At 47.0% G+C, this 25,293-nt stretch overlaps 1 protein-coding gene across 1 annotated transcript; it reads left to right on the top strand.

Moving 5' to 3' along the window:
• The first annotated feature begins 2,654 nt into the window (after positions 1-2,654).
• Positions 2,655-24,818, top strand: LOC8039440 (plasma kallikrein). The gene is made up of 6 exons (XM_029969498.4): positions 2,655-3,189; positions 4,843-5,041; positions 11,205-11,298; positions 13,752-13,935; positions 20,990-21,150; positions 24,533-24,818. Exons 1-6 carry the CDS (start codon positions 3,123-3,125, stop codon positions 24,698-24,700), a joined length of 873 nt encoding a protein of 290 aa, XP_029825358.3. The 5' UTR covers positions 2,655-3,122; the 3' UTR covers positions 24,701-24,818.
• The last annotated feature ends 475 nt before the right edge of the window (positions 24,819-25,293 follow it).

The raw sequence follows: 25,293 nt of genomic DNA, 5'->3' as shown, positions 1-25,293 counted from the left end.
AAAAGGTGAATATGCGATTTCCTGGTCGAACGCGATGGCAGTCTCGCAAACGCCTGTTTCAAGATTTCCGGGTTTTATCTGGTTGTTTTTCTTTTTGCTTACTTGTTTGTGCATGTGTGTGTGTGTACGCGTGTTTTTATTTGCGAATTCGAAGAGCGAGAGCTTGTTTAACAAAAGACGTTTAAAAAAAAACATTTTCTGTTTTATTGGCGTTTCGTTCATAAACTCAATTTCAATTGAATGCGTCTTTTTTTTTTTTTTGTAGTTATATATTTTTAGGGGTGTTTCGAGAATTTACAACGGGACGCCGGTTAATGGGTGTTGCAACAAAAATAAAAACTTGAGCACACGTGCTCGTCAGGACATCCGGCTCTCAAACGCAATCCCGCGGTAGTGGCATTAGTGGAGGAAAAAAGTGGAATATAAAAGTATAGTTTGTCGCTTAGATGAGGTCATATTCGGCAATCTGTTGAGAAAAAGAGGGGGGGGGGGGGGTGAGGTCGGTGTTAATTAACGGAAGGAAGACAGAATTGAGGCGTGAGAGATCCTCTAGTGTTGGACATTTAAAGTGCAAGAGAACGTTACTAGGCAGGCGAGCTGGTTGTTAATCGGCACGCTAAAACCCGAGGCGGAGACAACAAAGGAGGACAAGCACAAGTTTATAGCCTTAATAAAACATTCCCACAGAACGCATAACATGAAGGAGCGAAAGAGGGGGGGGGGGGGGGGGGGGGCAGGAAATATGGCAAGGAAAAAACTGCTTTAAATGACAGCCTATTCAATAGAACGAAGATTGATCACTAACAAATTATTTAGAAACGGGCTATACAGGATTAGAATGTAAAGTTATTGTATCAAAGTGAATATAACAAAAAGGCGAAAATCGTTTTCTTTTAGCCGAAATTATTGAGACATATAAACAAGGATGGGGTAAAATGTAAACATAATATGTGTGCGTGTGCGTGTGCATGTGTATGTGTGTGTGTGTGTGTGTGTGTGTGTGTGTGTGTGTGTGTGTGTGTGTGTGTGTGTGTGTGTGTGTGTGTGTGTGTGTGTGTGTGTGTGTGTGTGTGTGTGTGTGTGTGTGTGTGTGTGTGTGAAACAATGGACCGGGAAAAGTTAATAAGTCAAAGATGCCTACTGTCAGAGTTATTAATACGAAGTTTATTATGACGTTTCGAGCGGGGACCGTACATATATACATATATATATCACGGGCACATTTCATCATCATATTTGTACTCTGCATGAGGCATGTGTTCGTAATTATGTCAGTGATGTGTTGTTTTTTGCTGCGCTATTATATTTTGTGCTTACTTTATCGTAAACATTGATCAATGTATCTTTCCTACCTTGGCTGCACCACGGCGGCCGGTAGTATCAATAAAAAAAATAATAAAATAAAATAGTGCGTGGTCTCCAAGGGAAAATACTCGAGAATATGCAGATGGTCCAACCGACATTGGGGGGGCCAGAGTTCAAAACCTGGCTCCGCCGTATATTTTGGCTTTCGGCGGTTTCGTAAAACGTTGATTCATTCGATCAAGTACGGTTCGTTCATCTGTAGATTTGCGATTACATATATTTATAGTCCCGGGTCAAACGCAAAGATTTGCAGCGAAATAAGATTGGTCGCGTTCAGGGTCAAAATAACTAAAAAGAAAAAAATAGCTTTAATTAATATTAGACAGAGCGAGAGGCCAGTAGTTGAAGCTATTTGTGCGGCCAAATAGAAGTCCAAAAATTACCTTAACGCAAAAAAAAAAAATATGAGTAAGGGTTTTAGTGGTTATTATTGTGGGAGTAGTGATAACTAAAAATAGCTCAAAGAATATATGTGAAATCATAAAATCATGTCTAGGCGGATTTCAGTTTTAGGTAAGCGCAATCCTCACAACACGCGGTTTCATGTCTGGTACAGTGCGCGACGGCACACGTGCGTTCAGTGTTTCTCTCCTTCGAATGTAGGGGCATGAGAAGCGACGGAGAGAAACAGTGCAAACATTGTGATCATTTGTAATGTAAGCGGATAGAGAGCCCTCGGGTTGTGACGACATTTACAAAAGTGTAGGGTGAGAATTTCGTTGGTGCATCACGGCTTTCAACCTGCGGCTTTTAACGTATACGCAACACAGCTGGCGCGAACACGACGTCGGCACTAGATCTCAATTCACTCAAGCCGGGTATTGAACAGCACCTAATTTTACCGCTTAAGTGAGTGCCCCGAAATAACATTTTTCACCAAACCAGTACTTTAGTTTTCAGAGAGGAAAAAAACTATAAAATCCCGACGATCCCTCGTTCGCGCCAACAGTGTCACAAAGTGTGCGTCAAGCTACAGTGATAACGCGACAGCACGCCGGTACAACGCCCGACCACAACAAAAGCGGCAGGGTCAAGCTTATCATCCCCCACGTTATCACTAATCGTCCAGTCGTTAAATACGTGAGTACAGCCGATTTGATTGTTCCAAGCCGCGCTCGCAGCCGCATTTCAGAGCGGAGCGGCAGCGTCTAAAATCAGCGTTGACTCGGCAACGGTTTTCCCAGCCGACCAGGAACTGACGACAAAAACCAAAATAATAAAACAACCGCCGCAATGCCGCACGCGCGCGGCATGCCTGCTCGCAATTTCCCGCCCGTTGTAGATAACGCTTGAGGCATTCAAAGCTACGCTCTTGTTCACCCCTTTATCATTTTTGCGACAGTACTATTCCCCGTCTCCGGTCGTCGAGGCTGGGAGCGCCCGTCAGACTGCACTCCTACTCGGGTTCAGCTGCGCCTCGATGTCTGGTTCGGAAACGCGAACGACGCGTTCGGGAAGGAAGACCTCTGCGCTCGCGTTCGCACCTGCCTGAATCGACGGCGCGACGTGCGAAAAACTACTTCCGTTGTGAGCTCGTTCATAATTCCCTGAAGTGGTTATGTGAAAGGACGCGCTGATCATAGAATCGTTGTGACACAGCTGCTTGTGTACGAGGAAAGAGGGTAGTCGGTTAAGCTACGATTTTGTTGCCACTTCGTCGCGTGTCACCTGACTTTAATCCGGTTTTAGCCATCGAAAGGGACTCTGAAGGTTCGATCTTTTTGTGGAAAATTTCCCTAGCTGTATAAAAGTTCGCTATGGTGATTTTTCCAAGTCTACTCCTCGTCTTCGGCGCTGTAGCAACGGCGAGCATGTCCAAACCCGGTAAGTGGGCATTGTCATTGTCCTTAACTGTTTTGTAGAATGCGATTATTGGTGCTTCGTGTGTGCCTGCAGCATCGACGGGAGGACGAACAATTTCCTTTCGGCGGTCCATATCGCAAACATCGAGAATGTGTTTGGAAGAAAAAGCCCGTGCAATTATTACCGTGCAAAGTTATAGGGGACAGCCCTTAAAAATTCGTCGCTCTCGTGTTGTTTTCCTTGAGGCAAGGCATGTAACATGGCTGAATGGAAAGCGCCGAATACACAAGGACGAAGAAAGGGTCAGAGACGAAGCGCACTCTCAACTGAAGGTTTATTGAAACAAACATTGACTATTAATACCGTCTATCTGGGTGTTGGCTGAAAAAGAAAAACTATCTGTTAAGTGCAGTGACGGCGCACTAATACACACTCTCCCCTTACTCTCTTATGCGGAATGCCTCATGTGTTTCTCGCGCTGTTTTGTTTGCATATCTGCCCAGAACTGTTGTTTTTTCCTATTCCGGGCCACATGGGCACCTATCACAGTGCACCGCAAGATTGCCCGACGGGGACTGTTTCACTGACCAGGCATGTTCCCTGGCCCTCTCATTTATTCAACGCCCCGTTTGGCCCACATACGATTTCCCGCAACTCATTGGTATGTTATATATACCACTGACGTTGCACACTCACGTATTGCTTAGCGTGTTTCTTTCGACACACTTTACCCTCTTCCTTTTCGTTTTTTTTTTTTTTGAACATAAATGAGACAGCTTGTGTGGCGCCGACAACACACTGGCACTTCAAGATGAGCCGCCACTTTTTTTAGATTATGAGATAGATTATGAATGTAGGCAATCACCGCCGGACTTGTTAGTTGTCTGGAAGGAATATGGCCGTCACTTTTTTTTCTTCATCTTGGAAAGAAGCTTATCAGCTACTTGCCCCAAGAAGCGATCAGGGTAACCTCCGCGTTTTAGACGATTCACCTGCGTGAGGAAGCCTTCATCCGCGACATGGCGGCATGATTTTGTCAGCGAGGCTCTCATTAGGCAGGATGCTGTTCCCCTTTTAAGAAGTTTGGATTGCGCAGAATTGAAGTGCAGAACCCCTTTCTTAGTTCGCGGCTCATATTTCCAACAAACATGGTCGCCCATTTATTTATTCTACTACATGTAACATGATGTTTATAACGACCGTTATCAGCATACTTCAGAGGTGATCAAATGTGTGCCTAAGGAGAATTTGGACACGAAATATGACAAAATATGTTTTTAACGACTTTCAAAACAACGTGGTGGCGTTAAAAGCGCGACAGAAGCACAGGAACAAAATTAAAACGAACGTAGTTCTCTTGTTATTAAAAAAGGAAAGAAATACTTATGTAACTGCATACATTTTAAAGTTCTCAGGTTGCAAATTTCAATGTTCAATTTCCGTGTCCACCACTTTTCTCCCAATACGCTATCTTCTTCAAGCGGACGTCAAGGTATTTTATATTCACACGCAATACTGTCTCGGTGTTACCTCTAAGTGCTACACATTTTTTTTTAACTTCAACGTGGGACACGTGTATCAAAGCTGAAGGGGGAAAAAAAAGGAGGCAAAAACGTATATTCATGTGTCTAATATAAAAACATTTTGTTGTCGTTCTTTTTTCTCGGTGTTAAGCGTGCGGAGTCCGTGGCACCACCAACCCATCCGGCGGAACTGTCCGGATCGTGGGAGGCGAGAACACCCAGCCACTCGAGTTTCCCTGGATGGTCTCCCTCCGACTCTTCACTCCTCCGAACACAACAAGCACCCACTTCTGCGGGGGCTCCCTCATAAACAGACAGTATGTCATCACTGCGGCACACTGCATATTTCCGTGAGTAACGCATACAGACTGCGACCAAGCAGATTTTATTACTGTTCGTTCTAATGTTTATTGCTCGCTCTCTGACGTATATACGTACGTACACATACACAGCGGACACTGTTAGCGCGAACAAGCGACCGCCGGTTCTTTCTGCTTACCTCTCGGAACCAAAAGGTCGTAATCAAAACTACTGGCTTTGCGAGAAGTGTTCATTAAGCCGTCGCACTAGCTGTTTACACATCGTGAAAAAAAAAAACGCGGGTTTGCAGAAAAGATAATTATATGCGGGCACGCATATAATTACGCGTGCCCGCATAATTAATAAAGGCGGAGTCGCACTGCTAACATACAAAAGACAGTCTGCAAACGGATTCGAACGCCAGTCGCCACGAGATTTGTGCTTCGAATGCCGCGTGACAACGAAATAGAGGAGAAAACTTCGCGCGCTTTATTCGAACCACGGATATCACGGTGACCGATCTCTGAAGACGGTTTTTGCACAATGTATAGGAAGTGTTCACTGGACGCCATATTTGTGGGTGCTGTTTAGAGCGCATGCTCAGAACGAGCTCACATCATTAGGCCGCTAAGACCGGCACTCTTGGTGGTGAGGAACGCAGGTTGCAAAAGAACTGTGGAAGCTCGCCATCAGCACGCGCTCAGCATTCGCGCACACAGCTATGGCCGCCAGTGAATACTCCCTATACTCAGTGTGACCCAGGATTTAGGGTCAGTAGGCAATAAGCGGTAAAACTTGGAGTTTCCATTGATATTCTTTCGATGCAAAATGCGTAAAAAATGGCGTGTGAAACCAATGAGGGGTGTCTGGCACGCCCGTGGGAAAGTCTTTTTTTCACGTGAAACAGGAAAATCTCGGCTACACGGTGATACTTGTCCGTAATAAGTCTCCTGTCAAATTTCGGGCAGCTCGGCTGGGATTCGGACCCGCCAAAATGGATTCGGTGGTACTGCGCATTGACTCGGATGCACCGAGATAGACCCAGTCTCGCAAAATTAACTTCTGAATACTAATTCTTCGTAGATTTGTGAACGTTCGGTTTACCGAACCACGCCCCAACATTTTATCAGTTAATTATAAATATACTGTCGAGACCGGTTATAACGAAGTCGGCCATAACGAAATGGCGGCTTCAGCGAAGCGATCACGATTTCCCATTCCCGTTTGCAATTTTCAATGCATTTGTGTCTGATTTTAGGGAAGGAAATGGAACGGCTCCCGCCGATACAGCGAAGAAAAATTTTGTGATAATTAAAAAAAAGACAAAAATTCGGAAAATTTATTAAGTCTCGGACTGACGCACTTTGCTGCCGCGACCAAGGAGCCACCCAGAACAGGCTGCAGATGATGCAGGAAGTGCCGCTGGCGGCAGTCCCTGCAATGTCGTCTGCTCACCCCTCCTTATCTGGGAAGCGGCTTTCCGCATCGCACGCCTGGGGGCCGTCGTGGCATGCCGATAGGGGCGTTCGGAGCGCTAGCGACAACGTTCCGGCGGAGATGACGGAGAGATTTGATTTGATTTGATTTGATTTATTTTGCACAGATCAGGCACGTACACGGCAGCGTGCAAGGCGAAGCAGAGAGGTTAAAACCCTTAGGCCTGTGCGCCTGCTTGCCTGCCACCGTGTACATAAGAGTCACAAAATGACGTCCACAAAACTAAAATAAGATGCGACAAGGAAATAAAATAATGACAATGAAGCTAAATACAGGGTGAGAAAGCTGAAAGTTTGCGCCAGTTTAGATTAGAGCGCAGTTCACACCCGCAACCGAGTAGGACGGAGAGAGGCAAGACCGGCCCCCAAGCCCCCCGTGACGCCCTAGGACCAGCTCCGCAGCAGTGCGTCCGGTCCCAAGGCGTCGCAAGAGGCCCAAAAAGGCCCGGCCCCACCCCCCCTCCGTCCCACTCCACTGCAAGTGCGCGAGCGGCGCCTAACCCTGACTCGAAGACATTTGTCCTGCGAAGACTCTACAGAGAGCCTGGGACTCCTCAGGCTCCTTGGGCAAAGGACTACGGGCAGCCAATGGTATGGTCAAAAAGTCCCTGATAGCCGCAGGCAACAATGATTCGCTGTGTCGCAGAGTCCTGCCACGGAGTGGTTGAGGCTGCCCGGTCCTTTTGCTGACACGTACGAGGGCGGACAGTCTGTTGCCAGGAAGTGACCCGTCGAGCAGATGGCACAGCACTCGGACCCGCGAAATTCTTCGCCTCTGGTCGAGAGGACGCCAGCCAAGGACCTTCAGCCTCGCGGGGTACGATATATCAGCATGGCCTGAGGTCCGAGCACAGATGATGCGTGATGCACGACGCTGTACACTTTCTAGGCGGTCGAGGAGGTGTTGTTGAGGAGGCGACCACACTGCGCAGCAGCATTCTAACGAGGGTAGGACCAGGGCAGTATAAAGTGTGCGCAGTGCCGCCGGTCCACTCGGCCTTGTCACTCGAGAAACAAAACCCAAAGTCCTCCGGGCAGTTGCAACAACAGTTGCAACATGTGCGGAAAAGTCCAGGTTCCACGAGAAGGTGACACCCAATATAGTCAGGTGGTCCGAAATAGCAAGAGGAGCACCTCCGGCAGTGTAAGAGTGTTTGTCGCGTTTTTTACTGTTCGTGAAGCGCATCACACCACTCTTGGAGGTACTGAGACGAAGGTGTTGCGCTGTGGTTCAGTCCTCAACCTCAGCAAGATACAGTTGGAGGTGATCTGCGTCAGACTGTGATGAAACTGACGCCACAATTGACGTATCGTCCGCGTACTGCACCAGAAGACACTTCTCACTGCGTGGCATGTCGTTCGCATAGAGCAGGAACAGAGTCGGACCAAGGACCGAGCCCTGCGGAACACCAGACGAGATGGGTGTCCGTGCAGAGTGTGTGCCGTGGTACAGAACCGGTTGACTGCGATTACGCAGGAAGCCAGAGACCCAGGTAAATAAGGAGCCCTGTACCCCAGCATGGGCGAGCTTCTCCAGCAGGAGTTGAATGTTCAGGGTGTCGAATGCGTTGCTAAGGTCGAGTTGTATTAAGTCCGAAGTGCCTTGGTTGTCCATGTTGTCGCTGATTAAATGTGTTATGGTTCAGAGGGCGGTTTCACAGCTGCGGCCCTTACGAAAGCCGTGTTGACTATCCGAGAAGTATTTTGATTCTTCGAGGTAGCTTAGAAGTTGGGCTTTAACAACCCTCTCAAATGTCCGGCACACAATTGAGGTGATTGAAACCGGACGGTAGTGCCTTGGCTCGTCCACTGGCTTCCCCTTTCCCTTGCGGAGTGGAGTGACCAGCGCTTCTTGCCACGCTTCTGGGACGACCCCACTGTCTAGTAGACCCTGAAGTAACTTGGATGTGGTTGGAAGAACATGCGAGCAGAACAGCTTAGACCAAATGGGAGCGACCCCATCTGGCCCAGGACTGCAAGAGTTCTTGATTTTGGCGAGTGCCTCCTGCAGTGTTTTCTCTGAAAACAGCACCCTGGAAAGTTCTTGTCGAACGTCATCTGCATACACAGGCAGGGGTTGTGGTGCAGATAGTTCCGGTTGACATACATTTGGTGCTGTGAATCCCGAGGAACTCGGAGGCGGACTGTTGTTGTTAATAGAAGCAAAATGGTAAGCAAAGAGGTTGGCTATTTCTTGTGGGGAGTTAGCTGCGCGACCACTGATGGTAAAACTCGGTCGCTGTGACGTAGAACGCAGTTGGCTAATGAAGGTCCAGAAGACCTTTGGATCGGTCTTGGCTCTTTCTGCAATGTCGCGAACATACTGCTGGTGGGAGACGTAGATAGCAGCCTTCAGCGTCCGCTGGTGCTCCTTCGCCAATCGTAGGGCGGCTGGGCAATGAGATCGGTGTGCCCTCCGAAACAATATCCGCTTGGTTCGGGCTGCCTTTATGATGTCGGGCGTGATCCATGGCAGACGTTTTCGTTTCGATGAGTGTGTGGAGCAGGGCACACACTCCTTCTGGATTGCGAACATGAAATCACACCAGAGATCGTAATTCGATGACCAGTCTGAACCGGTGGTGGTCATGCACCATGGCGTCAGGTGGGCCAGCTGAGCCATGTGCCCGAAGTCCAGCTGCAGGAACCTCCACAACCTAAGAGCGTGATGCCCAGTACGGGGCAGGGAGACTGCATAACGTAGCTCCACGGCCAGATGGTCGCTGCCGTGGAGGCCTTCGGAAGTCTCCACAAGCTCTATGCGTGTTGCGTCGGATGTGAATACGAGGTCGAGAAAACTCGGTACACCCTCGCGGGACGTATACGACGGCTGCTGACACACCTGGACCAGGCCCGCAGCAGTCGTGGTCTCGAGGAGCACATCGTCCGTGTTGTCACGAGGGACAGGAACCTCGTGGGAGCACCAGTCTACGTGGCAGTTGAAGTCGCCGAAGATAAGGGTATTCACGTAAGGCTTTGAAGCAGCAGCCTCCAGGGAACTGTCGAGAAGTCTGTAGGCTTTTTCACGTGAAGAGGGCGGGCAGTAAACGCAACACACGAGGATGGTTTAACGGGGAATGAAGAACTCAACAAAGAGTGCCTCAAGGTCCTTATGCTCAAGGTCGCACCGGCGATTGACGCGGAAACTCGACGGGATCGCCATGAGAACTCCGCCACCTCTCCCACCTCTGTCCCTGCGGAACACCGTGTAGGCGTCGAGAGAAAGTAGCTCGGTGTCGGCGACACTCGCATCGAGCCACGTCTCGAATAGCAGAATGGTGGAGCAGTGTGGAAGCGAGGACGCCAGCGTCTGAAGGTCCGGGATCTTGTTTTTTTACACTCCGGCAGTTGTTGTACCAGAATGTTGCTGTCTTATTAATGTCGTTGTCTTGCGGCTCAGGGATATGTCGGGCGAACTTGCTCCAGGATATACCGGTTTTTTGGACGGGTGGGTGTAGAAACTTCAAAGATGTCGTCAGCGAACTGCGGCAGTGAGCAAACCAAGCAGAGCCACTGGTCGCTGGAAGAGCCCAACCGACGGTATTCACTCAAGGATAAGTGGACGCAGCCGCGGTGAAACCAGCCTTCGCAAGAGTCGCATAAGAGCGCGGCTTGGTTGTCCCGCATTCGTTTCGTGCAGCAGGCGCAGACTGGACGCAGCGGGCCGGGGTTAGACGACACATCGCCAGCGAGCAGAAGGCACCAGATGATATGGTGGCGACGAGCGTGGCTCGTAAGGTCCCTTACGGAAGTTTGGCGACATACAACTGGTTCAGCCGAAGAAGAGTGATTACGCCGGCTAGGCCTCGTCAAAGTAGCCCTAACGGCGACCCAGCTGGAGAAAGACGAAGAAATACCGGTCCAACTGGAATGCGAGGCGTCCTGTAGACGGGTCGTGGGGTACTTGGAGTCTCCATGAGTCGAGGGGGTAGAGAAGTAGTCCACCCGCAGCTTTAAAAACGTGGCGAAAATCAGGAACAATTAAGAGGAGACGCAAAAAAACACGCGCGGCCATGATGCGCGTCCGTCGTTTGGCCTAGATTTAGAGAGGGAGCAGTAAGTGCGCCTGCATTTGATAGTCGCGTGGCCAGTGTGGTGCGGAAACTACGTTTGCAAAGGGCGAACGCGTTAAGTTTTTGATTCCTTGAATGCTGCAGCTCGTTTTGCAAACGCGGCCCACAAACCACGTGACCCGATCCTCGACTTCGTCTTCACCTCGACGGGGAAGACGAAGGCAATCGTCTTGAATCAAAAGCGTGCCATCCTCGACGCGGAGTGCGCATAAACGTAAAAAATGCCATCCACCGCCGGCGTCCTCCGCGGGGCCGTCGCAGCTGTCGACACGGTCCGTACGTAGCAGGATCGTTTTTCGAACGGAGCTTCTCGGCAATTGGCGAGCAGCGGCGCCGATGTAGCAGACGACGCGTGCAGGGAAGCCTCGCCCGCTTCCTTGCGGGCTTGATAAACATGTGTCCATGACAACCCGGGTTATCTTTCATTTGAAGTTATTTGTATGAGTTCATATATAACGAAGAAGCGGATGTAGCGAAGTGATTTCCGATTCCCGTTGACTTCGTTGTAATCGGGCTCGGCAGTATGTATATTTTGCTCCTAACGTGTCGATTTCGACGGCGGGTGCCTCCAGATCGCGCGCATTGCATTTATTACAACGCGTACAGTGAATGTTGTATTTACAATATGTTCCTGCCTTTTTCAGCCAATTTCCCTTTCCGGATAACTACACAGTTATTGTCGGAGAATACAACGTGAGGGTGAAAGATCCCACCGAGAAAAGGTTCCCCGTCAAAAACGTAGGTTTATATTTTAATTTCCATCAAAGCATGGTAGTTGAGAGGAGCCTCACGTGGTTATGGGCACAGTGTCAAAACTTCCGAGATTATATCATATGTTTTATCGGCTCTACAAGCCTTGTGCCAACATATTATTACTGCTCAAAAGAAACATCACTTCGTCAATAGGTTTTATGCCTCTATAAAGATGTCTTGGTGTTCTTCTATTTTCGTAAACCGTAGGAAAGAAAAATTTTGTGAACTAGGAAAATGAAGTCATTTGACAGTCTGCCCCTTCCATCATGTGCTTTCAACCCTTTGTTATCAAATGTAGTATTAATTTATTTTAATAAAAATTTCCGTTGCAGCTTGTATACTTCTAAACTTCAGAAAACCTAATGTGTTTCCGCGTTTCTTTTTTTTTTTTTTTGTTACTTCGTTGAGAGCTTAGTTAACACCACCAATAGAATAACCAAAGCCTGTGAACAGCTTTTTTTACATGCACGTAATGTCATCATGCTGTAATAAACCTGCAGCGCTGTTTGGTTTAGTGCTATCTAGCGACTGAAATAAGAAATATTGGGTGTGCATGGAAGTGGCGGCTGCATTGTTCAAAGGTGAGCTATTACTCTGGTGGCGCCGCTTAGCCTAGCGTCTGAAGCAAGAGATACTGGGTAGGCCAGGAAGCCGTGATTGGCCTTGGCGTGCCAATCGGAACGTGACTACGTATCACCGTAGTGCGCTTTTACACCGAAGAAGTATCCGTATTTTCGCTGCGTCATGCTCCAATATATGTGCGTTGCCTTCGTATACGTAGCGCATATCCAACGAGGTAGAGGGCCTTAGAGCGATAAACTGGTAGTTGAAAGTGACCCCCAATTGGCCGCCGCCAGGTTGTACATTTTTGACCACTAGACACGTGACTTTACAGTTCTACGTCTAGATTTTAACGAAGTGCCGCGCACAAATAATTGCTTATTGATCGTCAATAACAGTACCGACGAGTTAAGTCATGTTTCGTTTTTGTTACGTCCGAAATCTGCGTCTACGAAAAAATTCTGGCAGTTTCGCAATGCCTCCGCTAGATGCCGTCAGCGGCGATACTGTATTTTGGGATTTTATCGGAGCTAGACACTGAACTCTTGGGCTGACAGTACTAAAAAGACAGGTTCTCATTTTTTTCTTTTTTTACAGCGATTGCAGTACAAATTTTGGCTCAGTTTTGCGTAAAAGTCTCAGGATCTTGTACAGTCACGTATCTAGTCAAAATTCTGCATGGCGGCAGCCAAGTGGGGGTCACTTTTGCCTGGTGAACGGGATACGAGTTTATCTCTCTACCTCGTTGAGCAGTTCGAAGTTGTCGACACGCTATGTGGGGCTTATCGCTCACCCTTTGCTAAGTTACAAAGAGACGGGGTATACGTACTTGTGCCGGATACTTTCCGGTGTTCATTTATGTCAAAAATCGGCGGATATTTTTCGGTGTTTATTTCTTCTCAAAATACCGGTGCATTTCGGTGAATTGTCTCGTGCAGACGCTTAAAACGGCCTTTATCGACGAAACATTCGTGAATAGAAACAAACAATCATCAAGACAAAAATGTAAAATTTTATTTACATCTGATACAAAATGTTACTCATACTTCATTATTGTGACGTATACTTCGTTTCAGCTTAATCAACAATCAGCTTAATCAACAAAAGGGCATAATGAGGCAAAACGTTTGAGGACATAAACAAAAGGTAAAAAAACCCAGCACTGTAGAGAAAAAAAAAAAAAAAAAGACCTCGATTACTAAGAGGCCTATGTGCTGACAATCACCCCAAAACGACCGTTAAAAAACAAAAAAAACAAGAAAAAAACGTGTTTGACGAACGTCTACATAAAACTTGCTCGGTAAAATACACAAAAAAAAAAGCACTGCCGCTAGTACAAAAATGTTTGAAATCCAGCATTTTTCGGTTTTAACCTATTTTTTATTTTCGACACCGGCGGTTGTTTATCGGTGTTTTTCGGCTAAAACCGGAAAGTATACGGCCTACGGCGTATAACCGTGGGCTCTCACTCTGCTGGCGCTGCCTGGCTGTTGCCGGCTGGCTATAGGATAGCACCAACTCAGCAATTGGACCCGAACCCTCTCTTGGCGTACTGATTGAACAAGAGACCCAGCCAAATACTGACGCCGCAGCACTCTTATTCAATCTCTGTCTGCGCTAAACTTGGCACCCTGATGACGCTGAAATTCTAGTGCTTAGGGTTTGATTATTCTAGGCAATGTTGGCTCAGCTCAGCTAAAGTTATGATTCCATTATAACTCCCGAAGGGATGAAGCTATCTTTCACTTACACGTGCAAAGGGTAAAATAAAGTGCCGAAAAAACACGGACCGAGACACGAAGACAACGACACAAAATACTTACACGTGTCTTCGAATTCTCAACACGATTTGCGATTTTTGATTTCCACCACTGCAGATCTTCATCCATCCTCGCTACAACGAGACGACTCTAGACTATGACTACGCTCTCCTTGAGCTGGAGACGCCGCTGAACTTCACGGGCACGGAAAAGGCCCTGATGCCCATCTGCCTACCCAAAAGGAACCAGAAGTTCGACGGTCAGACCTGCACCGCCAGCGGATGGGGCTATACACAAGACAGTGAGCAATTCCACAGTCACCATATTGCCCCCGCTCCTTCCAACGGAATGCAGTATTGGCCACAACTTAAAGGCCATAGCATATACCCGTGGCAACAGCAAAAGTTTCTGACAGAGGTTGTTAGTCTAGCAAAAGTTCATAACAACACCATTAGCTGCAGCAGATGTCCAGAACAGACATTGCTAGCCATAGCAAAAGTTCATAACAATGTTCCTTACTTAGCTAAAGTCTATAACAAACACAGTTAGCCAAAGCAAACGTTCATAACAAGCATTATTAGTCATTCAAAAATTTCATACCTAGCAGCATTAGGGAGAGAAAAAGTTGGAACAAAAACCGTTACCAAAGCAAAAGTCCATACCAAACACTGTCACCTATAGAAAAAAATATGCAGGGTGTTTTCTTTTGTTTGACTGCACCAAATTTTTAAATAAAGGGGGGAAAAGTTATATGAATGCGGTTTTCACTGCATGTTTATATGGTTCAGCAGACAATAGATGGTAATATAACCATCGCTATTATCAGGTTAGTTAAAATTCGTTCATTAACCTTTTTAATTACTGTAATTTAGATATATGTTTATATTACAAACTTTGAGACGGTAGTAAGCCAAGACCGTTCCACTTCGTAGAATTCGCGAAACCAGCCCGTGTTCAGAAATATCTGCCCTCGAGTTTTCTACTTTATTCGACTTCTTTTCCACTCAATCCGGCAAAAGTGCAGAATTCGGGGACGAATATCGCGGACCACTGGCTGGTTACGGGAATTCTACAAAATGTAACAATCTTGGCATACGACCGCCCCAAATTTTGTAACATAAGCATGATGATAATGCAATGAAAAGGCAAAAGTGCAAGCGAGCTGGACAATAATGACGAAAATAATCCCTGTACAAGGGGAACAAGGGCAACAAAGGACAAACACAAATCTCCAACTGGTGCGCGACCTTGCTGTGTTTGGAGATTTGTGTTTGTCCTTTGCAGGATGCATTAGTAGCGTGACCCCGGCTCTATGATGTTAAGCTAAGTCGCGTATAAAACGTCGGCTGCCGCTGTGAGGCTTAATCCAGTATATACACTTCCACTGAGGTTCTTCCGTCCATGGCGTCAGACACGTTCGTGCCTCATTGAGACAAGACGCCACGGTTCATAACACGCGTTAACGAAACATTCCCGTAGACTTTATAGCGGCCCTGACTTTCTTCCATTTACGCAAGAAGACAAACGTGCGAGTATATGGTGGCGGTTGCTCACGTATATGTATACGTTTATCACCGCGCGCGCCAGGTTGGCAGCGGGCTCGAAAGTACTAAGGGTGCGCGCTGTGCGGCGAGTTGTGCTGACATATAGTGAATACCGGAAGTCTGAATAAGCTCTACGGTGCCCGAAACCAATACCACTCCTAGACGAAGAGGTTAGTACGTGACATCCTCGTTGGTGGATTCCCCTACCCGTCCCAAAGCGGGAAACACGCTGACGCCCGTGTAACAGAGTCTCCGTAATGCGGCAAATGTGTGTGCGTCTTGGCGTCGGCGCGCGCGTGCGAGCGTCGCGCTCTTTGTGAGATGCTGTAAGACGGATTGGCGGCGATGCGGACGCAAGCTGTAGTCGCCGCCGCTGCGTGCATCCACGAGTAAGGACGTTTTGGGAGGGAAAGGCCCGGGCCTTGTCTCCTATAGGTGGTGTCCCATGGGACGCGCATCTCTAACTGGTGTGGTTAGCGTCTTCTGCTGCCCATCGATCGAACGTGCTCCCGAAATTGCAACAAATGACGTGACATAAACCGGAGTATCATGATGTCGGATGTCGTTAACTTGGCAATTAAACGTAAAAACCCTAAAAATATATTTGTTTTTAAACACGCACGAGAGAACGCGAGTGTCGTAGTCGTCGCGGCGTCCCAAGACTCCAAGCTCCTTGCTGACAAAGCTTTTCCGTGAACTGTTAAGCTGGAGAGATACCTTGCAGCGTCTCTCGCAGTAGCTACTCTGACGCCAACAGGGCTGCGGTCGGCGACAACCTGACATTTCTCTGGGGTAATCAGACGTAAATCGCGAGGGACCACCTTTTAGCAAAAATTCAACGCTCCAGTCGGACCCGCGTTCTGGGCGTCGTAATCAGCGCTGACGCGGTACTTGCTCATCTCAAAGTCCAGGAGAGATATCCTTGACAGCTTCAGTTCGATTTCCCGATTAAGCGTAAGAACGTGAATTCAAATCTGTCGATCACTACAGCGCCGTGTAGATTTAGCGTCCTGCCACGTGCCACGAAACATTCAAACGAACTTTTAAACGAACAGATGTACATAATGGGCGGCTTTCATGGCGCAAATTTCGAAGTCGCGAGACGAAGTTTTCAGCGCAACAAAAACTATCAGCCTTTCCACTCTGGTGAAGAAGGAAGAACAGTGGAGCTGTACAATGGAAAGTAATGGCCGGCCGCAAGTCGGCAAGCCAGAGTGGAAAGGCTGCCGCCATCTATGAGTGACGGCGGCAACCAGATGCGTAGCTTACCGCCGTCGCTCATAGATGGCGGTAGGTGTCCAGAGTTCGGTGTCTTCATTTCTTTTGCGGGGGACACAATCCTGGGGAAACTAGCCCTTAACAGCCCCGCTGTAATAATAATTCGTTACTCAAAACAAAACTATGGTAAATCTAGTTGACGCAGTCCTGCCCGAAATAATCGCTTTCAACAGAGTCTTAGTTCTTTTTGCTAAGCTCAAGTTCACCACAATAGAAGCTGAGAACGTAAAGAAAAACATAAAAACAGCGCATGGCGAGTCTCGGACACTTTGTCATCGCTCCGCGGTCAATAAACCCGCTTAAAGAAAGGTGCGCCATCTAGTAGCAGCTGCGCCAACTATCAGAGTCCGCCATTGTTTCGGCACGAACTCTTAGCATGTATACTGGAGGTCTATTAACAAGGTTGAAAGACAAATCACGAAGCAAGATGCGTGACGATATAGTATTGATACCAGGACACTTTCGTTGAATACTATATGTAGCAATATATATGTTACAAGAACCATTAATTCTTACGAGTTATGAATGGGGTTCAGATTCCTCGGTATACACCCCGAAAGCTTCAGGCACCTCGGTATACTTCATAAAACCTCCTCAAAACTATAGCTGCCGGATACTAGATTATAAATTCGGTTTAAACCGAAATATGCCATACTTTTTCGGTTTAAAAGCGGCAGGTGTACAAAAAAGAAACTGGTGTAGAAGTGATTCACTCCGTTCACTGTTTCGCTTTGGAAAACAAGCAGATGCCTCGAAGTTTTTGTTGTTCTTGTTGTTGTCTTTTTTTTTTTTTTTTGTTCTTTTTTTTTGAAGATTGTTCCTGTTTGGTATACGTACAGCGGGACCCACTTCGTCACGTAACTGACGAGTTTGCGCAGGTGCCGCGGCTACACATATTCTCCGTGTTTGACGACTTACACCGGCTATCAGCTGTAATGCCTTCAAACTGCAAACACGAGTTGACAAGCTTGCTCTTATGAACCGGAAACGACGAGGCTGGCGATAATGTTAACATGTGTAGACTATAACCTTGATTTAAAACGTCAACTGTAACGACGGAGAGCTTTTCGATGAAACTTTTGCCGGACGCGCGTCTATACTTCCAGCGGAAAAGTGACGTCACGACAGGCAAAATATCTCTATTCGGTTACCATTTTCTGGCCATCGGCTTTTATGCCTTAGACTCGTACTTATCTTATTGTCGTTTTCTGTTCCTTTTTAAATTTTATTGCTCTATTGTCGCTTTATTTTCATTTTTTTCACCTTATATCTACTTTGTTTCTTATTAGTATTTTCCCCCAACTGACTCGTAAATACTATCGATGTCTGCGTTGAAATTCGACATGTTTTATTGTTATATGCACGTTTCGCTCTTGAATTTGATTGTATATGACGACTTCACTAGCTCTCGTCTTCATGATTTTTTTTTATTTTTTTTTTTACGCTCATGTTTGCTTTTTTTGGTTGCTACTGTTTGAATATTTTTTTATGTTTGTTTCGGATTCCAGTAACTCCCGTATTTTCTTTTTTCGAAGGTGTCCTCGCATCTTGGCGTGTCTTATTAAGTGTAGGTTATGTACCTGCGCGTTCCCCCTTGTGTGTATTTGTGACGCTTTCAGCAACCTTTCGCTCACGAGTCTTGCCTCCTCTGTCTGCCAATATGCCGGTGCCGAGGGCTCGTCAAGTTTCCACTGATATAGCAGCTTATAGCAGCCTTTTCCCTCGGTCCCCACCATCAATGATGAAAAATAAACTTCTTCCTCTTAACCTTCTTCTTCATATCATTGTCATCGACATCATCATTTTTTTCCAATTATTATTCGAAGAAGTATTAAAATGAACCCAGCGTTAATGCCGGAAATATCTCAAAAGACAACGCGGCCCTGCGCAGGGAAGTTTTACATGCATTACAAATTTGTTATAAAAAAAGAAAGTTGCGAAAGCCACTTATGCGGTCTGTGCAAGTAAGTTTGACGTGCGGGGAGACACGACGTAGGGGCGAATCATTATGAAAAGTCGACTAATTTCCTCAGATGTGTTAATTCACCTTCTAATCAGAGAAGTAAAGCGTATGCTTCCAATTAAAAACTTCCTGGGCGTCATGAAAAATTCCCAAGTCGGTAAATTTTAGAAAGATTTGGAGCGTGTGGGAAGCAGCTGCGCTGCGCCGAAGTTCCCGCTCGGGCAACGGGCACAAGGCTACTGGTGCGATAGCGCGCCCGCACGGTTTTTCCTTTCTCTTATGATTCGCGTTTTTTTTTTTTACACCGCCAGCCTTGCACTTTCTGAATTTTATGAATGACTTTCTGAATGACTTTCTGAATTTTACCCATTTAGTGGTTTATGACGATGCTCGGCAAATTTCTAATCGGAACCATACGTTCATTCCATTTATTTTCACCAACTAAAAAGTGAACTAACACAATTTAATTAATTAGCCGACTTACCGCGACGATTGTCCCCCCCCTGTTATGTCAATCTGGAGATGTGACTCACCCCCAATATTCGTATTAGTGTAGCTCTCACATATTTTTTTCCAGACAAATTTGTAAAGTTTAAAGGGACACTGACAGGGTATTTATGCTCGCCGAGGTTTTTAGTTGTACGTGACATATGAGAGCTCAACTACCCAGAACAGAATTTGCGGCTCGAAATTCGGTTTCTTTCCGCCCGAAAACTGCCGATCAAGAACTGGCCGGTTCGAGTCTCGCTCACTCTCTTTTCCGCGGTCACGGGCCGTTTTCTAAGGTATCGATGCGACCACCAAATTTAATCAAAGTCGTAGGTCACTGAAGGCACACACTCAATATTAAAAATATAAAAAAATATAAAACCCATTTTTGTGGCTTCTAAAAAGCTGCAAATACGTTGATTGAAAAAAAAGTTCCACAGACAACCGGAAGCATTCTGTGCGTGCGTCGTTTCGCGTATCGTGGGACTCGCAGGGACGGCGATGGCAGCGGACGACGGGCGTGGGACCTCTATTTCAGAACTGTCGTTCGCGGTACCGGCGAATTTTGTCTGCCTTTAAAAGAGAAATTTGGGACTGGTCAAAAGAATTGGTATTCATCCCGTACGACACGCCCGACCACCAAGCCGATTTGCACGAAGACGTCGCCGAGCCGTCGCTCCCTTCTCGTGGCTGAAGACATCGCTCGCGCAAACGTCAAGCGCGACGTGTCTACTTCGAGTGGAATATGCACGCGTACGATTTCTTTACTAGGTGAGAATGTCGCCAATGCGTGGTGCATCCCGACTTCGACCCGGGAGTGCTTTTGCTAGAGGAAAATCGGCAGCAAACTTTTCAACTTACAGTTTATCGGCTAAATTATTACTAAGGAAAGAGATACCCCATTTCGATATGCCCCAGTAGCTCAGTGGGAAAGACGTCCCCTTCACACGCGGTAGAGCCTGGTTCCATCCCCCGTGAAACCCTCTTTTTTTTTTTTTTCTCTAAATACTTTTGATGTCTACATTTCTTTTTTTTTTTTACAATTATTACTGAAGAAACAAAAACAAAAAATAAGAAACAAATTTTGTGGACGACACGTCGCTGAATTAAATGGTATGGGATTTCCTTTTTGACACCTGCGAACTCAACGTAATCACTTTCCACAAAATGCAAGGAGCATATAAATCAGGTACCGTCCGCTTCCCGAGGCGCCCGTAAATGGTCTACAGGAATTGCAGCCAGCCATTGGTCCCGATCCCGTTGATCTTTCGGAAACTCTGTCGCACAATGCCACTTCTGTTTCGGACGCGGGACATGTGAGCCAGCTCTTCACGCAACATCTTGGGTGTATTCTTTTCGGAGCCGATCAAAATTCACCACGGGCACTCACTACTCATCTCCAACTCCTCAATGTACAAAACAACTCATCTTGGAGTACAGAACAACGAGCGGAACAAACATAACTGCAAAAGAATCCCACGGCGAGCAGTTCCCATACGCCGCATGTCGTCTGCTACCGGGAAGGAGAAAAAAAAAAGAAAAAAAAAACACACGGTCGGGTGCAGCCACGTGACTTCCGCCACTCCACTCTCTTCTCTCCACTTCTCCGACCTCCGTCAGGTTTCGGTTTCGGTTTCGAGCAGTTGCGTCTTTTGGCTTTATTAAAAAAATACGGTACTCTGTTGCAAAATATTAATTGGGTAGTCCTCCGACACCATAATGAAGCGCCTGGCAAAAAATTAAAAATAAATATTGGGGGGTGTCAGTGTCCCTTTAAGAATACCACCTTTATATTAAGTACTAATTAATTCCACGTTTATATTAAACAAATATAAATTACAATACATAACTACGATTTTAACCAAAAATAAAATCCGAAAACTCCAATCCCAAGTGATAAACGTGACTTTCGGGTTTCTGAACTGCGCCATGTGATATCAGCACCCGCCTCGCAAATTTTGCAAACTCAAATAGGAATATAGTAGTTTAAAAAAGAAAGTACTGTCAAATATTTCTTTTCTTAGTTCGCCTCTTAGACATGGATGTCGGTTCTTATGTGTGCCGGCTTCTCGAACGCGCAGCGTCGGTACCGGGATCCTCGCTGTCGGCCATCCTCCAGAAGGTCGACCTGCCCATTGTCCGCCACGCGGTCTGCAAGAAGTACTACAGGCATGAGAGACGGGTTCGGGAGAACACCATGATCTGTGCTGGTCCCATGCGAGGAGGCATGTCCACGTGCGAGGTAGGCCCACGACGCGTGCACTCCATTACGTTTTTATTTTTCTTTCTTTTTTTAACTCGCTTACTAAATATCAGCTGTATCATTTGAGGAGGGATCGGTGGCCGTGTGTGTTCACTTCCCACAGCTCGGAGCGCGGGGAGCGAAAGCTCGCGCTGCAGAACTCGCGGATCCTGGATTCAGTGGTCGTGTATCACTACTGCGTCCTGCCAATACCACCTAGAACACAAGGCCTGCGCGTTTCCTCCTCTAAACGTCATCACTAGTAGATCCCCTCAGCGCCCCCTAGCTAGCCCGGATGAGCGACATCGTCTGCTACATCGTCTGCTCCATCGCCTGCTTCAGTGGTTTGTGTAACAGATAATGAAACAGATGCTCACGCCGAGTGTCTCTTGCAAATATCATACGATGAAGTTAGACGTTCACGTGGAGCGTCAAATGCATGAGCGAAATTGCCTTACTGCTGCGCGAAGGACTGAAAAGCCCTTCGTTGGACGCTGGACGCTCACACTGGACGCCATTTTCGAGGGCGCTGTTTATACCTCGGGTAGCTGCTTCGAAGCGTTCTACCGCAGAACGAGCGCGCGCGCTAGAAATGCGCGTCTCAAAGCCACGAGCGCGTGCTAGCTCGCGCTCCTGGCCGAGGGAGCGTTCGCGTGCACGTCGCAAATGCACTTGGAAGCTCGCTATCAGCTCGCGCTCAGCAGGCACGCACACAGCTGCGGCCGCAAATGAATGCGACGTAGTTGCGACGCGGCCCCTACTCTCGTCAAGCTTCGGGGTGTTTGCCACTTGGGGCGGGTCGGGGATCTACTGACGAAACGTCATGCGCAGGCCTTGTCTTCTAGGTGGTATTGGTCCTGCACGCTAAACGGACCCCAGGTTGGCGGTTGTGCTGCACTGGCTGTATTTGTTTTGTGTATAGCCGAGATACCAGACGCCCGTCGAGGCTGACTCACTTCCGGCTGTGTAAGCATACACACAACACAATTACGTATCATTTAGAAAAAGAAAAATATGAAAGACGGTTTTCAATTCCCTGTAATGGCGAATTAGAGCGCAGCACTTGAGGAGGAGGGGAGGGTACGGAGGGGAGGAAATGCCCCCTCTCCTCCTCTTCCTCTCCTGCTCCCCTCCCATTTAGCAGGAAAATTACCAACATTTTCCCGCTAAATTTAGTGGGGAAACTGATTTGGTGTTGAGGTCCACGTGACGTCAATTTCCCCGCTAAATTTAGCGAAAACATGTTCTCGTTAAATTTAGTGGAAAAATTTTACCCCCCTGACCTAACATGTGACGTCACGTGTGGCGTTATTATGGGGAACGTCCCATAATGCAACGAGTGGTTGCGCCGATGGCGACGGCGACGGCGACGCCACTGAACCCGGAAACTGCCGCCTAAAAACTGCGCTCTAGAAAAAAAAAAAAGAACAGGGGCACTTGCAACCATGAAAGATGACAAAGAGGATGACAAAGCTAAGATAGCGTACCTTGGTACCTTGGCAGTGCCCAGAATGTCATTATTGAAGTGGACTACAAACGTATAAAAAAACTTCTTTTTTTTTTTTTTTCGAAATGAGCCAAATTTAGAAAGTATACCTAACATAATTTCGCCTGAAAGGCGGACTATATCCGGGAATCCATCGTTGCCAAAAGGTATGCGCCCTCTTTTTGTTTCGCCACAAACTCAGTGGCGTCGTCTATTGGGTAGCCCCTGCACACTTGCGGTTCATGTATATTTCCTAATTTTTTTTACTGGTCATTCTTTTATCGTAAGGGTGATTGAAGCCTGATAGCACTTTAAGTGGCCATTTACAGAATATAGCCTGCATATTTTATTTCGCAGATACTGCGAAACACGCCGTCTATAGTTCCGAACCGGAAGTGGTTAGAAGCTATTTGCACACTAGCGCCACCACGTTTCAACTCACTCGACGAAGAGCGAATAGGCGAATAGGGAGTATTCACTGGCGGCCATAGCTGTGTGCGCGCGCCTGCTGAGCGCGTGCTGGCGGCGACCGTCCGCACCTCGTTAACGGGCTTTCCACGCCATCAAGATTGCTCGCCTCGGCCACCTATTTTTGTGAGCTTGTTCTGAGCATGCGCTCTAAACAACACCCGCGAGTATGGCGTCCAGTGAATACGCCTTATTAATCTGAAATCGGTCATATGCGAGACAAAAAAAAAATGTAAAGGTGGCCGCAGTACAGGACTCTAAGCTAGTCCGATAAGCACACATTCCTGTTTATCCCAGTTTCGCTTCAATGATTTTGGCTCATTTCGAAAGAAATAAAAAGAAAAAAAATTCGCATGCCAGGGAACCTGATTCAAATGTGTGCCATCTATGCTTCGTTTCAGCCTAAGTCCAGACGTAGCCGATGGTACAAGCACGAGCATGTGGCCCTAAACAGTGCCTGCACTGCACGAGCTCGCGCGTGCTTGGCAGGGACGCTGAAAGCCCGCAGCTCGCACTTGTAGCGTTGGCTGCGTCTGGACTGAAGCTGAAACGAAGTATAGGAGCTGCTTCGGCGCGCACTGGCAGCAGGTGCTGAACACGAGGGCTTCTTCAGCGTCCAGCGTGAACTCGGTCCAGCTCGTATATTGGAAACGAGTGCGGAAACATTTCCCACGAAAACATAACCCCAAAAATATATATTTGTTTTTTATTTATTTACGTGTTGACTACAACTTGACGATTTTTTATGTGCAGTTGTGTTGTATGTAAATAAAATAATCGTCAAACAATAAAGATATATGTAAGGTAGAACACGAGCACACCATGCAGTGGTCTTCTGGGCAAATCGGAACATTGAGCTTGCTTTCTACGTTTCACTTCGTTCGCAAGTTTCGTAACGTCCTATTGCAGGGAAATCAGAGCGCAAAATAAACGAGATCTAAAAAAGTAATGACCTATGACAAAACAAATCAGAACGCGAAAGAAAAATATTAATGAAACTTTTTCACTCTGCAAAAAAAAAAAAAAAAAAACAAGAATCGAGCTTTTTTTTTACTACTATGGCGGGGTTTACCCAATAAACAGTTCAACCGTCGTTAATTAAACTGTACTTTGAATTCCCAGTTATATTTATTACGAATTGTTTTCTGTTATCGGACGGGTTGATCAACTCAATCTCCCCGGTCTAAAACACATCTGGCGCTGAAAAAAAAAACTATTTTATAGCTACAGGTTTTTGAATAAAATTACTCCCATTAAAATAAAAAAAGTCTGATTAAATCAAATAAACCTGATACCAATCGAATCAATTTGATTTATTTAATTTTACTAAAAAAAAACGTGCTTTTTTTCGTTTTACCTTGGTTCAGCTTATGTTGTCCGCGACTGTGCATGGTCCCCCGAAACAAGACTAACGGCGTGCTCTTTCAGGGCGATTCCGGGGGACCGCTACAGTGCCCCCGACGTGACGGTCGCTACGTCCTCGCCGGCAGCACGTCCTGGGGCGACACGTGCGGGGCGCCGCGGGAGCCATCCGTCTTCGCCAGGACGTCGACCCAGTTGAACTGGATCAGGAGAATAGCGGGAGCGACTCCGTGAACGCCCCGAAGCTCAACTCTACACCGAGGAAGACCCTCTTGTCGATCCCCGAAATAAATTGACTGGTCGCTTCGTCCGCGTCCCCGTACCTGCGCACGTGCCCCAAGCATGTTTGAAACACGCTTTCTTTATACATTTATTCATGCTATGAACATGTATGCGGACAGCTTCTGTGTGGCCGATGTGATGGGCTCGTCCTAGAAGCAAGAAACACGCCTCGGGCAGTAGAGCGTTTTAGGGAACCGTTCTTGCACATTCGATACGGTGCACGATGGGCACCGCGGTACAAACTGCGCAAGTGCGAGTTTTCTGCGATAGCGCATGCGCAGTTTGTACCGGAGGGCCCGTCGTGCCGCATAGGATGTTCAAAAACGGTTCCCTAAAACTCTCTACTGTCTGCAGAGTCTCTGCTGTACGATGTAAGAGCAGTCAGACCGTGGCTTTATAGGTTCCCACTGTCAGACACACGCGAAATCACGAGATTTGACACGTTGTCTCAGCACGGGTTTGCATTCGTTCCGACATTTTTTTACAGTGGTTACGGCATAGATATTGGATTTGCGATAAAGAAAACAAGGAGGATTTTAGTAGAT

This window comes from Ixodes scapularis, unplaced genomic scaffold, assembly GCF_016920785.2.
Source record: "Ixodes scapularis isolate PalLabHiFi unplaced genomic scaffold, ASM1692078v2 PGA_scaffold7__128_contigs__length_106722199, whole genome shotgun sequence".
Lineage (NCBI taxonomy): Eukaryota > Metazoa > Arthropoda > Arachnida > Ixodida > Ixodidae > Ixodes > Ixodes scapularis.
Note: the sequence above shows the minus strand (reverse complement) of the source record. Positions and strands in the feature narration are given on the sequence as shown.